The following is a 13,012-nucleotide window of genomic DNA, read 5'->3' as shown; positions in this document are numbered from 1 at the left end:
AGCTAACTCATGACAGAGCTGGATATTCGAGCACACCTAGCCCAGATAAAAGGCAGTTAAAATTCAGAATGGCCATGGCTAAAATTTATCTTGTCCTTTCATGGATTTCCCAGCCATGAGGGAAGGAAGGGCACACTTACAAATAGAGATTTTGTTGTGTTTTGCTTTCCCTAGCTACAGCCCAAAGCCGTAACTTGTTTGCTTGTTCTGACTGAATATTAAATATCTGCTTTCTTGGTTTACTATGTGATAATTCTTTCCCTCCTTCAAAATAATGTAATCATGGCCAAACCACAGTGAACAAACAAGATCATTAGGAGCTTTTGGAGTCGCTGAACTTCAAGCCCTTCCTGCTCCTCCCAGACAACCACCCAGCACAGAGCCTGAGTGAGCCTACATGCTGAAGAGCTGCCAGAAGTTTCAGAGGAGCAGTGAAACTGGTTTCCTTAAATAAATGGACTCTGTTCAAACTCAATCACTCTGTTAAAATCAAGTGCCATATAAAAGGGCACACACTGGGGTGCCTGGGTGGCTCAGTAGGTTAAGCGTCTGACTTGGGCTCGGGTCATGATCTCACGGTTTGTGAGTTCAAGCCCCGCATCGGGCTCTGTGCTGACAGCTCAGGGCCTGAAGCCTGCTTTGGATTCTGTGTCTCCCTCTCTCTCTACCCCTTGCCTGCTCACACTCTGTCTCTGTCTCTCAAAAATAAACATTAAAAAAAATTTATAAAGGGCACAATATATCCTGTCCCAGCTACATTTCCCCCTTTTGATAATGGTGGGGTGGAGGGAGTGGGGCAGCTGTACTTGGGTACACTTTGTCTTTTTAACATGGGAATTAGGAAAGTAGTTTTAGCCATTTTGGGGAATATATTTGAATTTATAAGTACTGTACTTACAGAATAGATGTTAGAAGGGAAATTGGTATTATTTATATGGGTCGGGGTCTTAACAGCTTATTAATTTCTTATTAATGTTAATAGGGTATAAATAATATGTCACAGCTTCTAAGACCTCTTCTCACATTATAGCAGGAGTTGGTCTGTGTGACCAAATGAATATGGCAGAAGTATGTCACTTCTGAGATTAGGTTACAAAAGACATTATAACTTCAGTCTTGGGTTCTCGCTCTCTCTCTTTTCTCTCACAGATGCCAAGCTGTGAGCAGTCCTATGGAGAGGACCACATGGTGAGGAAATGGAGTCTTCCAGCAGTAGCCATGTGGGCGAGTTCAGAGGAGATCCTAAGATAGAACTGTCCAGATAAACAACTCCTAGATTCCTGATCCTTGGAAACTGTGAACTTGTAAGCTTCTAAGCTTTAGGGTAATTTGTTATGCAGTGATAGGCAACCAATATACAGAACTTGGTGGTTACAAAAATATACATTCTTTGCTCCTTACAGTTGTGCTTATTTCACAGAATAATATTGTAGAGGCAAAGAGCTAACCCTTTCTGCTTACCTATTTATCAATAAGTACTCAATACTCTCAGCTCTTTCTTTATAATTTCAAGGCATTCTACATATCATGAAGAATATATATATATATATATATATATATATATATACACACACACACACACATAATATATATAAGAATATATATTACATATATAAGAATATATATAATAAATATATTAATTTTTAAATGTTTGTTTAATTTTGAAAGAGAGACAGAGTGTGAGTGGGGTAGGGGCAGAGAGAGAGGGGGACACAGAATCCAAAGCAGGTTCCAGGCTCTGAGCTGTCAGCAGAGTCAGACGCAGGGCTCAAACCCATGAACCATGAGATCATGACCTGAGCTAAAGTCGGACACTTAACCTACTGAGACACCCAGATGCCCCATGAAGAATATTTTTAAAGTGAATGTCATACAAGTTGACTCCTTTTAAGACATTCTGACCTTTGATGAACTTACTTTTCATGATTGGTTGGCTGTACATTCATCCTACTTGTATGTTGTGAATATAACATATAAAACCTCTGCTTTAGAGGTTGTTTACTGTTGATTTACATTGTGCAAGCAGTTTTGAGTGCTCATTTTTTGAGAATCTTTCAAATCTTGATTATTAAAAACATGCTTGCTAACAAAAATCAGCTTTAACTTAGGAAAACAAAAGGAAGTATGTTAAGACATAGACTGGCAAAACAAATATCTACATTTAAGTTCCTCCATCACAGGGAGAAAGAAAGAACCCTCTGATTATTATTATTCTTGCCACTGAAGATGCAGTAATAGATTGAAGGCATAATATCTGGACACAACTTGTGATATGAGGCCCAATCTTTAGTGAGTTGGTAACGAATTCTAAGATTTTTCTGACATCTCCCACTGGCAGAATCAGACTTATTGTTTTACTCTTCACATATGATTTTTTAAAGTTTGGACCAATAGTCAGGTTAAGAAATGACATAAAATCCCTCCTTCTTCAGAAGGGTAGCACAGCTCTCTGGATTGACATCATTTTCTCAGGCTTAGCCAACTGCTAAGAACTCAATGTTGCGATCCCCTAGGTATTCCCACTTTTACTCTCTGAAAAAAAGAGTATCATCAAGGGAAGTATGAAGTAACCTTGCAATGACAGCACGTGCCCTGAGGAAGTCCTACCTGGGATGCTGCCACCTTGCTGTCCCTAGGTGTCAATCTGAGCACATAGCAGGACCTCTCCAGGAGGGCTGCAGGCCTTGGTGCTCTCCTGGAGAAGAGGATACCCCTTTCCCTGACTGATGATGAGTTTACCTTCTTTAATTCCAAAGCAGTGGCCCCACTCCTTCAGGGTGATGTGCTTATCTTTGTTGGGATCACACTCCTCAAAGAAGCGAGTTATGCAGTGTTCCATGGGCACCAGAGATGCTCGCAAAGGAGCAAGCTCAGAATGTGTTAAGACTCTGCAATGAAATAAACGGTGGTATATTAATGACCAGCTTGTATATGAAGGTTAACTCTTAGGATAACCAAGGCATTTTTCTTCCACAAGATTGCTAGGAATGCCAAATAAATAGTACACTCATGAAAAGGCGCAAAATTATGGGTAAGATACACAGCACTTGAGATGTCACAAAGTTTCTTTCCTCACTGGGAAGTACTCTCCTGCCAACTTAAATTTATAGGGATGTGCCTCACCCCCCACCAACAATCATGTTTGTACAGCCTGACTCTTACCCACTGACCATACCCAATTGTACATATCCAGATGTAAGCACTTGACCTAAGCTGGGCCAATCAGAACATCTTGGGAATTCAGGATTAAGAATGAGAAGGAATGTTAAGGAGTCTCTGCTACAGGCTGGGTCCTAATATCTAAACTTGGGAAACATGGTGTGGCCATATTGTGCTATCTTCAAAGCAGTTTTGTGTTTAGACACCTAACCACATTTGTTTGGCATGTCAGTGTTCTAAAACAGAGGTGGAAACTTCCTAGATTTGTTTAGAAGTATCTTTGTATAGATAATTAGACATTCTATCAGGGAGATGACCTAGTAATGTGAAGGTTAAGAGTTTTTACCTGTCCATAGGATGTTGGTCAAGTTCACCAAACTGCCAGTGCACAGGATACACATACATGTGGTAGTTTTTCTTAAAGTCCCGTAAGAGAAGGTCAATGGAATGGTCTCCAGCCAACAGCCTCTTTTCATCCAGGTAAATCTTCTTGACCTGGGATTAGGAAGGGAGAAGATCATCAGAGAATCAGACAAATGTAATGTAATTATCACTGGTAAACTTTACTCGAAGAGTAACAGTGACATGACAGAGGAAAACAAGCCCAGGCCATCATGAGACCGAATGAAATCCTTTCTAGTCAACACTATACAGACTTTCTTATTTCTACATAGAATAACAGCCAACATTAAAAAATACAACCTGTGGTTTTTAGAAGATATTTAAGTATTTTTTATCTTTCTTTTAACCGAGTACTGTTCATCACATTCCTTAAAATTATGAGAAGGTTTTAATGAAAAGGCCTGAAATGACCTAGGCAAAATTGTTGGTTAGTGAAAAGTCCCAATCACCACATTGGCATACTATTAATTCTCTAAGTATTTCTGTCCAGTGTCTGATCAGAATCAGCTGTGGTGTGGCACCATTTGATCAGCCCCATTAAAATTTCCCTGTTTTGCATCTAATGCTCTCAAGACTTTCACTATGATGTATTAAAAAGAGAGGATAGAAATTATTTCTGGGCAATGCATATAAAACTCTCAGCTTATGATGTTACTCATGAACTAATTGGAAGCATTTAGAACAGAACTACCCATCTCCATGGTCACATCCACCAACTTCTCTCCTTGTTATCATGGATGAACTTCCTGTGCTCTGAATATAAGCCCAACCCTTCACTGGTGCTCAGAAGCCTACCCCTTTCCATCTCCTCAAAACCACCCTATGGCAGTTGCATACCTTTTCTATTCCTTATTAGTTTTACCATCTTTACTAGGGTCCTACCAGAAGCACCCAAACATCCTCTACTATCTCCCATTGGTAGATGGGATTCTTGAACTCACATTCCTGTCTGGCTGCCACCCATTTCACTTTTCCTCTTTCTAGCAAAATGCCTTGAATATATTGTCTATACTTGGTGCTTCCACATCCTTCCTCCTGTTCTCTTTTGAACCCTGTCACTCAAGCTTTTCTCCTCTCCAATCTGCAGAAACAGCTTCTGTCAAGGTTAACTCTGTGACCACCACATGCCAAATCAGTGCTCAACTCATTCCTCATTTTACAACCTGTAAGCAGCATTTGACACAGTTAATGCACACCTTCCTTCTTGTTTAATTTTTTCTTCATAGCATGTTTCATTCCACCTGACGTACCTTATATATTTTCATATTTATTTACATGTTTATATATTTGCATGTATGCTCATATTTGCAATATGTCTATAAACACGCATGTGCGCGCGCACACACACACACACACACACACACACACACACACACTTATTTGTTCAGAGTCTGTCTCTTTTCCTAGGATGTTAGCTCATGAAGGCAGAGATTTTTCTTTGGTTCATTGCTGTATCCCCATCATGTAAATCAATTCCAGATACACAGGATGCGCTCAATAGCTATTTGATGAGTGCATTTTCCCTGAGAACTTCTGGAATGAATATTCTGCACTTTTAAATCTTACTATATTACTGACATTGCAAATAAGGGATTTCTCTTATATCATAAATCTGTCTGGTCTATGAGGGCAAAAAGATGTATTAAAAATCTTTTAAATTTATTTAAATCTAATAATAGATTTAAATAAAATGTTTGGGCCTGAATATATAAATGCTGAATGGAGGTTCCCTTTGCTCAACCAGGATTTGCTCTGGGGTATGAGGTGAAGAGTCCTTGCTCAGGCCACTGCCCTTTGGACAGGAATGGGGGTGGTTTGGCCATGTCTCAAACCTTGTGGCATGAATGGTGACCACTACTGTTCTGTTACTGCATGTGAACTTAGCAGGTGTGGCAAACCAAGTGGGCTCTTGCTGATATGCAGAGGGAGGTAGGCCCCCTCCTCCCCTCAACACACATACCCTTTTTTCTTAGGCTCTGTACATAGACACTTGGGTAGTTGACCTGTAGATAACTTACTTTATTTCTCTGCTTCTCATTTAGATATCCACCGTGTTCAGGGTTTGGCTCATAAAGCTGCATGAGAATATTCTTGAGCCAGTCTCTCATCCTTAGGGGAAACTGAGTCACTTCAAAGTCTGTACAAATAGGAATAGCTGTTCCAAGCAGAAAGAAAATAGATTTTAATCTCTGGATCTTACTCCTATCTTATGGCACGTCCTCATAACAGAAAGCTTAATAACATCTGGTGACTGACGGTACGCTCACTGTCCCACTGTCACAGCAGTGGGTCCTTACACCTGGCAGCACAACAGAACTGCCTGTGGTGTTTTCAAAACATACCAGATGCCAGCTTCCATTCAAAGACATTCTGATTTGATTGGTCTGGGGTGGAATGTGGGCATCAGGATGATTTAAAAGTTCCAAAAATAATTTTGATATGCAGGTAGGTCTGAGAACCACTGCTCTAGAATCAGAAAGTTGAAATTTATAGGTGGAGGGTAGAGGCTGCAAGAACTATTTATCAGGAGAAAAGAGAAAAAAGTGGAAATTAGATTATCCTGTGGTAACAATGTTAAATCTCAGTGACTTAAAAGAACAAAAACTTTTTGATTTTTTTAGTTTTACTGAAATATAATATACATACAACACTGTTTAAGACGGACAGCATAATAACTTGACATCCATATGTTGTGCAATGACCACCTCACTAACTATCACCTCACTAGCTACAAAATTTTTTTCCTTGTGATGAGAACTTTTAGGATCTACTCTTTTAGCGACTTTCAGATATACTATACAGCAGTGTTAATTACAGTCACTGTGTTGTACATTCAAGGCCAATACAAGTTGACAGGAGGGCTCTGCATACAGGACCACACATATGCTAGCTCTTAAATGCAGCTGCCCAGAACTCACATGGATGATTTTTGCTGAAATTTCACTGGACAAATCAACTCATATGGCCACATCTAACATCAAGAGGGCTGAGAAATTTAATACTCTTGTGTGTCAGGAAAGACAGGAGAACTGGAAATATTAGTAAGCACTGCTAATGTGGAGAATCACTTAGTGATAAGGAGATCCAAACACAATTGAGAGTATTTGGGGGGAAGAAGAACATTAAAAAAAACTTCTAGAAGAATATATTGTCATAAAACTTCTTGGCGGAGACTTAACGTACATTGGAAAGAGGACAAGTAATTTAGCAAAATTCCAATGATTCATTTCAATTATTAAGTGGTAACATTATCATAGTAATTCTGAACCCTGGCTGCACCTTAGAATTGTCTAGGTTACTTTAAAAACAAATGAAAAAGCAATGTTAAAGCCCCAACCCAGTCCAATTAAATCAGTCTCTTTTAGTTAAGGCTGGGGAATTATTCTTTTTATTTTTTTTTAAGTCTCTCTAGAAGATTTTAATGAGCATCCTAGGTTCAGAACTACATTAGCCTTTTTCCATTTGCATGTGGGAGTATGTATATAGATTATTCAGATATGCATAGATTCACCCCAAATCCTCTCAGCAATGGTGGTTGGCAAGAGTGGCAGAATCTTACATTTGCAGGCTCCAAAATAATCCAGTTGTAGCTGGTGCCCTTTTTTGGTTCCCTCCAGTTTACATTTAGTAGCAAACAGATGACAGGAGCTGGCATAGGTCTGGTTGTCAGTGCCACAAACCTAGGAAAGACAAGCATGAGAAAAAGCTCATGTTTCTTTAAAACATTTTTTTGAAAGAAATTTTTAATGTTTATTTTTGAGAGAGAGAGAGAGAGAGAGAGAGAGAGACAGAGCATGAGCAGGGGAGGGGCAGAGAGAGAGAGGGAGACACAGAATTTGAAGCAGGCTCCAGGCTCTGAGCTGTCAGCATAGAGCCTGACACGGGGCTCGAACCCACGAGCCTTGAGATCATGACCTGAACCGAAGTAGGATGCTTAACTGACTGAGCCACCCAGGTGCCCCTTGAGCTCATGTTTCTGAATGTACACTAGGAAAATACTCTGCTTCTTAAAGCTCATAGGCAGACTGATCAGTTGTGCTGAGCCAGGTAAGTGAAGTTATTAAAATCATAACTGTCCTATTTGCTTAAAAAAATCAACTAAATTATACCAATGGTGATGACAATCTAGCTCTAGATAAGTTCAGTAGAATGCAAACTGCAGACTTTTCAAGGATACAGTGAGTTTTAAAATGAGTTCTGAAGATATCAATGCCATTATTACCTTTTCAAGGTACAGTTGAAATTCCTTATTTTTGCTGGCATTTGTTCCTATTCAATATTATTTCAAGTATTAGATGATAACCTGGACATTTTTTTTTTTGACAAACATTTCAATTGCAAGCCACTTTCATCCAAATCACTAACTACTTGGGGCCCCTTAGAGACTATTTTGTAGAATACTTACTTGGTCAAGGAGTTTTGTAGGAGGACAAGTCACTGAATCTTGGCAAACACAGTGGGGTTTTCCCTGTTGGTCAGCTTTACAGATGTGTCCTCTTTTACACTGGAAGTTCATGCAAGAATCTGACAGGAAAGATTGAACAGGAAGCATGAGCAAAGCTAAACTGAGTATGTAACCTCAAATTTATCTAGACATGAGCTCCATTTTCACTAATTAAAGAAAATTTGGGAAAATATTAGAAACCATTCTAATGGACATCTTAATGTTCAGATGGGACCCTCTGACATCAAACTGTGTTACACAATAGTCTAGATTTTCTGGGCAGTTTGAATTGGGAATATAAAAAGAACAAACAGCTCTTCTTGGCCTGCCTACAATGGTCATAGTCTGAAGTCTATAATTTAAGTTTGTGCAGGTTGGTCAGAAGTTAAATAAGTCATGAAAATTTTGTGTTGAAATTTAAAATCTTTGTGATTGGGGTATGCTATTGGGAATTAGGTCTCAATTAAATACAGGATTTAAATTCACTAGTAAGTTATGGATTTGAGAAAAAATAAAGTAGGAGCACCTGGGTGGCTCAGTCGATTGGGTGTCCGACTTTGACTCAGGTCATGATCTCGCAGTTTGTGAGTTCAAGCCCCACAATGGGCTTGCTGCTGTCAGCACAGAGCCCACTTTAGATCCTCTGTCCCTCTCTCTCCCTGCCCAACCCCCCCATCTCATGCTTTCTCTCTCAAAAATAAATATGACGTCAAAGAGAAAAAAATAAAGTAGAATGAATTCTTCTCAGAAGCACAGGATTTAGGAAAAAAGAATTCTAGCTTTCATACTATTACAAGACTTCCAGTTTGTAAACACATTTGCCCATAGTTATGTATAAAATGTATGCAAGAGAATGTCAACAGTTTATGAGAACATTTCTGTGGGGAGGATGTAAGAGAGGAAAAATTCTGAGAAGCAGTGACAAATAAATGATGGAATGGGGATAGCCTGACGCGGCCATTCCATTTCTTCCTTGATACAGTCATGAGCAGCTTAGCCTGGACTCACCAGTACCATGTACCATTCTGTTGTCTTCATATGAACTTTCACCTTCATTTGGTAGGCTCTCTGTTTTCTTGGCCTTTATAACAACAAGAGCAGAAGCTGAAGTTTATTTACAGGAAAGCCATTACATAATTTATATTTCCACTGTGTGTACCTTCACAAAGCTTTTCATACCCAAATCATTTCAGATCTGAAAATGATACCAGCCATAACTGTGGAAATAGACAGTAACCCTTTGAGAATAGGAGCCATTTGTTTCTTCCTCAACTGGATTCAGTGCTGTATCTCTGGGGATTATTCAATAAAACTTGGAACTAACATCAGGAGCAAAGCTGGGACCTCCCATTTGGATTTTGGAATGGTAGAAATGTAGTATTATCATGTGATTCTATAGTTAAGACACAATTACATCAGTAATCTCTATGGAGCTGTTAATAAAGGTTTCTTACCAGGTTTCTAAAGTGTAATAAAACTCCTACCTTAAAATGGCAGGAGAGTTCTCAGTAATCAAGGTCACTATTGACCTTGGCCACCAAAAGCTGTGTCAAGTCCTCCTAGTGGGTGGCTGCTGGCGTTTTGCCTGAAAGCTCCAAATGATTAAACAACCAATGACAATATGCTTCTTCCCTACTCCCACTCTGTTGCAGTTTCCTGATTATCATCTTGGTGTGTATTTACTTAAAGTTGGAGCTGAAGTCTTTATTCTTCATCTTTATAGCTAAATCAACAAACATTCCTGGATTTCTTATTACATTAGAGACATTTTGCTAGACCTTGGTGATCTAACCTGAATATTACATGGCATCTACTCTTAAGACATTAGAGCAGTAGTTGTTAGTGTTTCCCATCCCTCATATCTGTCAGAATTTACCATTTTAGTTAGCTCCAGGCACTTTCAACTGCCTGTATCTGCATCTCTGTGCCTGGAAAACCATGACATCTATTTGGCCTGCTCAAAGGACTGAAAGTGCTGGGGAATTAACACCTCTCTTAGCAATTCTCAGTCTGTACAAATGCCCCAGCTCCCTCATTCTCCAAATGGGGTAATTCAGAGGAATGTGCTGTACATGGCTTTAATGATATACCTTTGATTAGCTTCCTTCCCTTCCTGATATCATGTCCCATTCCTCTTTGTTCCCTGAACTTCTCAAATAAACTACTTAAATCCAGGCTCTGCTTCTAGGGGAACCCAAATAAAATAGGCACTTTCAGCCTGGTGATGGAGAGCAGAGGAAAATAAATAATTTTAATACATTTTAGTAATGTACTGGTAGAGATAGGCACGGAAGACTGAGAGCACAGAGAAAGGTCATGGCTATTTCTTTATAAAGCTAAGTGCTCTATCAGACAAGCATCAATGTAAAGAATCTCACCCCTTGGTATTCTCCAGGTTCACTGGTATCTACATTCCCATTTTCACGTGCTCTTTCTTTTTCTCTTTCTCTTTCCTCTTCATATTTGAGGTGATAGAAAATGGACTGAGATCTTTCAGCCTCCAAGAAGGCCTCACTTGGGATGAATTCGTAGTCATCAGTTGCATCGTGTCTGGGATCATCATCACCATCATCATTAGCCCCATGATTTCTGGGCATGGTGTTACCATCACCAGTAGGCTCCACGAGCAAAGCCTCAGAAACAGTCTTTTTATCCATCTCCTCATGGTTGCTGGTAACTTCAGGTTTTTCTTCTTGGCTCTGCCATTCAGCATCTTGGCTGTGCTTAGTAATTTTTGATGCACTTTCCTCTTCCATTTCTGCATTGGAACTGTCCTCTTCTTGTTCTTGGTCACCCTGCTCAAATTCATCTTTCTGCATTTTGCTTACTTCAGTTGGTTCACTGGACTTTTCCAAAACATCATCAGATTTGGTACTATTTTCATCCTCCTTGCTATTAGAATGCTCCTTGGGAAATTCTCTCTCCCTTTCTTCGTTATTGTTGTGGGTACTGACTTCACCTGGCTCTTCTTCCCCTTCCTCTTCTCCATTGGGGATATTTGGATCCTGCTCTTGGTTTCCTTGATCATTTACATCTTGGCTATGTTTGTTGCTCCTGTTCAACTGAGAATGTAATTCATTCATTGGTTGTTCTTGTTTTTTTTCTGTTTTTGTGATGCTTTCTTGTTGGTTAATATCTACAATGGAACTAATATTAGGAGCAAGGAAATCAATGTTCTCTGGGCGTTTTTTCTTTTGAGGCTCATTCGTATCTTCTTTTGGGTCCAATGTACCTTCAGATGGTATGTACTCCACATTCTCACTTAAGTCACTTTCACTCTCCTCTTCATCCTGTAACCCGAGCTCTTGGCTATAACTCTGGTCCTGATCTGCTGACTGGTCCTGGCTTTCCTCCTTTGGCTTTAGTACTGAAGATTTTTCAGCCTTACAAGAAAAAAAGTTTACTCCTGAAACAATTGGTAATGGAATATCTACATCATATTTTAATTCATAAGCTAACCTTTAGTGTTCATTATTTTTTTCACATAATATCAGGTAAACTCATATACAATGTTCCTCACACTTTATAGTTGCAAGTTTATAACCTGAATTTGAATTTTGTGGTATGAAATTATATAGCACCTTGGCCAAAGACACAAAACTCACTAATTTTCACAGTTCTTTTGATAATTGGAGACCACTGATACAATAATCATCTTCTAAAAATTAAGCTGAGGTGAGAATGAGGTAATATCCTTAACTATGCTTTGAAATTGAGACCTTTGGAAAAATTTTAAATTATAATCGCATAACCATGTTACTTTTACCTTATGGTTGGGATGGTCTTCTACAGGCACTGCAATTTCCTTTTCATTTTCTGCATCTTCGACCCTTAACATGGGGATTGCAGTGTTGTTAGGTGTTACTAACACTTCAGCCTGTTGGATGGAACTCAAGGAATCAGCAGTTGGTTTTGGATGATTAGACAGGAACCTTGCATTTGTCTGAAAAAAAGTAGAAACTGGCTCATGTTATTCACGTCTAGATGCTGATGTCTAAAATTTCTAGCTACTCCTTTATCATCATCATTCTTAGTAGCACTATGGTTCATACATAACATCAATTAAAAAATACTCTCTAGAATTTTTAAGAATACAAGCAAATGGCTAGATTATAATCTTAGGTGAAAACAGACTCCCAAACATATTTAAGAAAAAGTTATGTATGCAGAGACTGGGTGAAAATAGAGCAAAGATTATTTCAATAATTGTCACCTTTGAGGTTTGGAATTATTTTCTGTGCTTTCCAAACTTAAAAAACATTCATACTCTATAATTTTAAGAACTGTTGTTAGCAGAAAGTCAAAGTCAAATTAAATTTACCAAAGATATAACTCTGTACGTTTTCTTTTTAAATTTTTATTTAAATTCTAGTTAGTTAACATACAGTGCAACATTCATTTCAGGAGAATTTGGTGATTCATCACTTATGTACAACACCCATTGCTCATCATAAGTGCCCTCCTTAATACCCATCACCTATCTAGCCCATCCCACACCCACCTGCCTCTAGCAATTCTCAGTTTTTTCTCTATAGTTAGGAGTCTCTTATGGTTTTTTTTCTTTCTTTTTTTTCCCTTCCCATACGTTCATCTGTTTTGTTTCTTAAATTCCACATGAGTGAAATCATATGGTATTTGTCTTTCTCTGACTGATTTATTTCACTTAGCATAATACACTGTAGCTCCATGCATGTTGTTGCAAATGCCAAGATTTTATTTTTTTTGATGGCCGAGTAATATTCCATTGTATATATGAACCACATCTTCTTTATCCATTTATCAGTCTATGGACATTTGAGCTCTTTCCATAGTTTGGCTATTGTTGATAATGTTGCTATAAACATTGGGGTGCATGTGTCCCTTCGAATCAGTCTTTTTGTATCTTTTGGGTAAATACCTAGTAGTGCAGTTACTGGATCATAGGGTAGTTCTATTTTTAAATTTTTGAGGAACCTCCATATTATTTTCCATAGTGGTTGCATCAGTTTGCATTCCTACCAACAGTGC

The 13,012-nt window shown here is 38.7% G+C and overlaps 1 protein-coding gene across 2 annotated transcripts in view; it reads right to left on the bottom strand.

Moving 5' to 3' along the window:
• The window catches only part of SPARCL1 (SPARC like 1), a 49,684-nt gene that overhangs the window by 3,470 nt on the left and 33,202 nt on the right, over window positions 1-13,012 (bottom strand). For both annotated transcript variants that reach the window (XM_042935940.1, XM_042935941.1), the window contains 8 exons: window positions 11,772-11,948; window positions 10,384-11,388; window positions 9,014-9,086; window positions 7,967-8,085; window positions 7,121-7,241; window positions 5,580-5,716; window positions 3,506-3,654; window positions 2,740-2,888 (listed from right to left, as the gene is read on the bottom strand). In XM_042935940.1, coding sequence (XP_042791874.1) covers window positions 2,740-2,888; window positions 3,506-3,654; window positions 5,580-5,716; window positions 7,121-7,241; window positions 7,967-8,085; window positions 9,014-9,086; window positions 10,384-11,388; window positions 11,772-11,948 — 1,930 coding nt within the window. The remainder of the gene's footprint in view (window positions 1-2,739; window positions 2,889-3,505; window positions 3,655-5,579; window positions 5,717-7,120; window positions 7,242-7,966; window positions 8,086-9,013; window positions 9,087-10,383; window positions 11,389-11,771; window positions 11,949-13,012) is intronic.

The sequence above is a fragment of the Panthera leo genome, chromosome B1, assembly GCF_018350215.1.
Source record: "Panthera leo isolate Ple1 chromosome B1, P.leo_Ple1_pat1.1, whole genome shotgun sequence".
NCBI classification, from domain to species: domain Eukaryota; kingdom Metazoa; phylum Chordata; class Mammalia; order Carnivora; family Felidae; genus Panthera; species Panthera leo.
The sequence above is the reverse complement of the archived record's forward strand: the minus strand, read 5'-3'. Positions and strand labels throughout refer to the sequence as shown.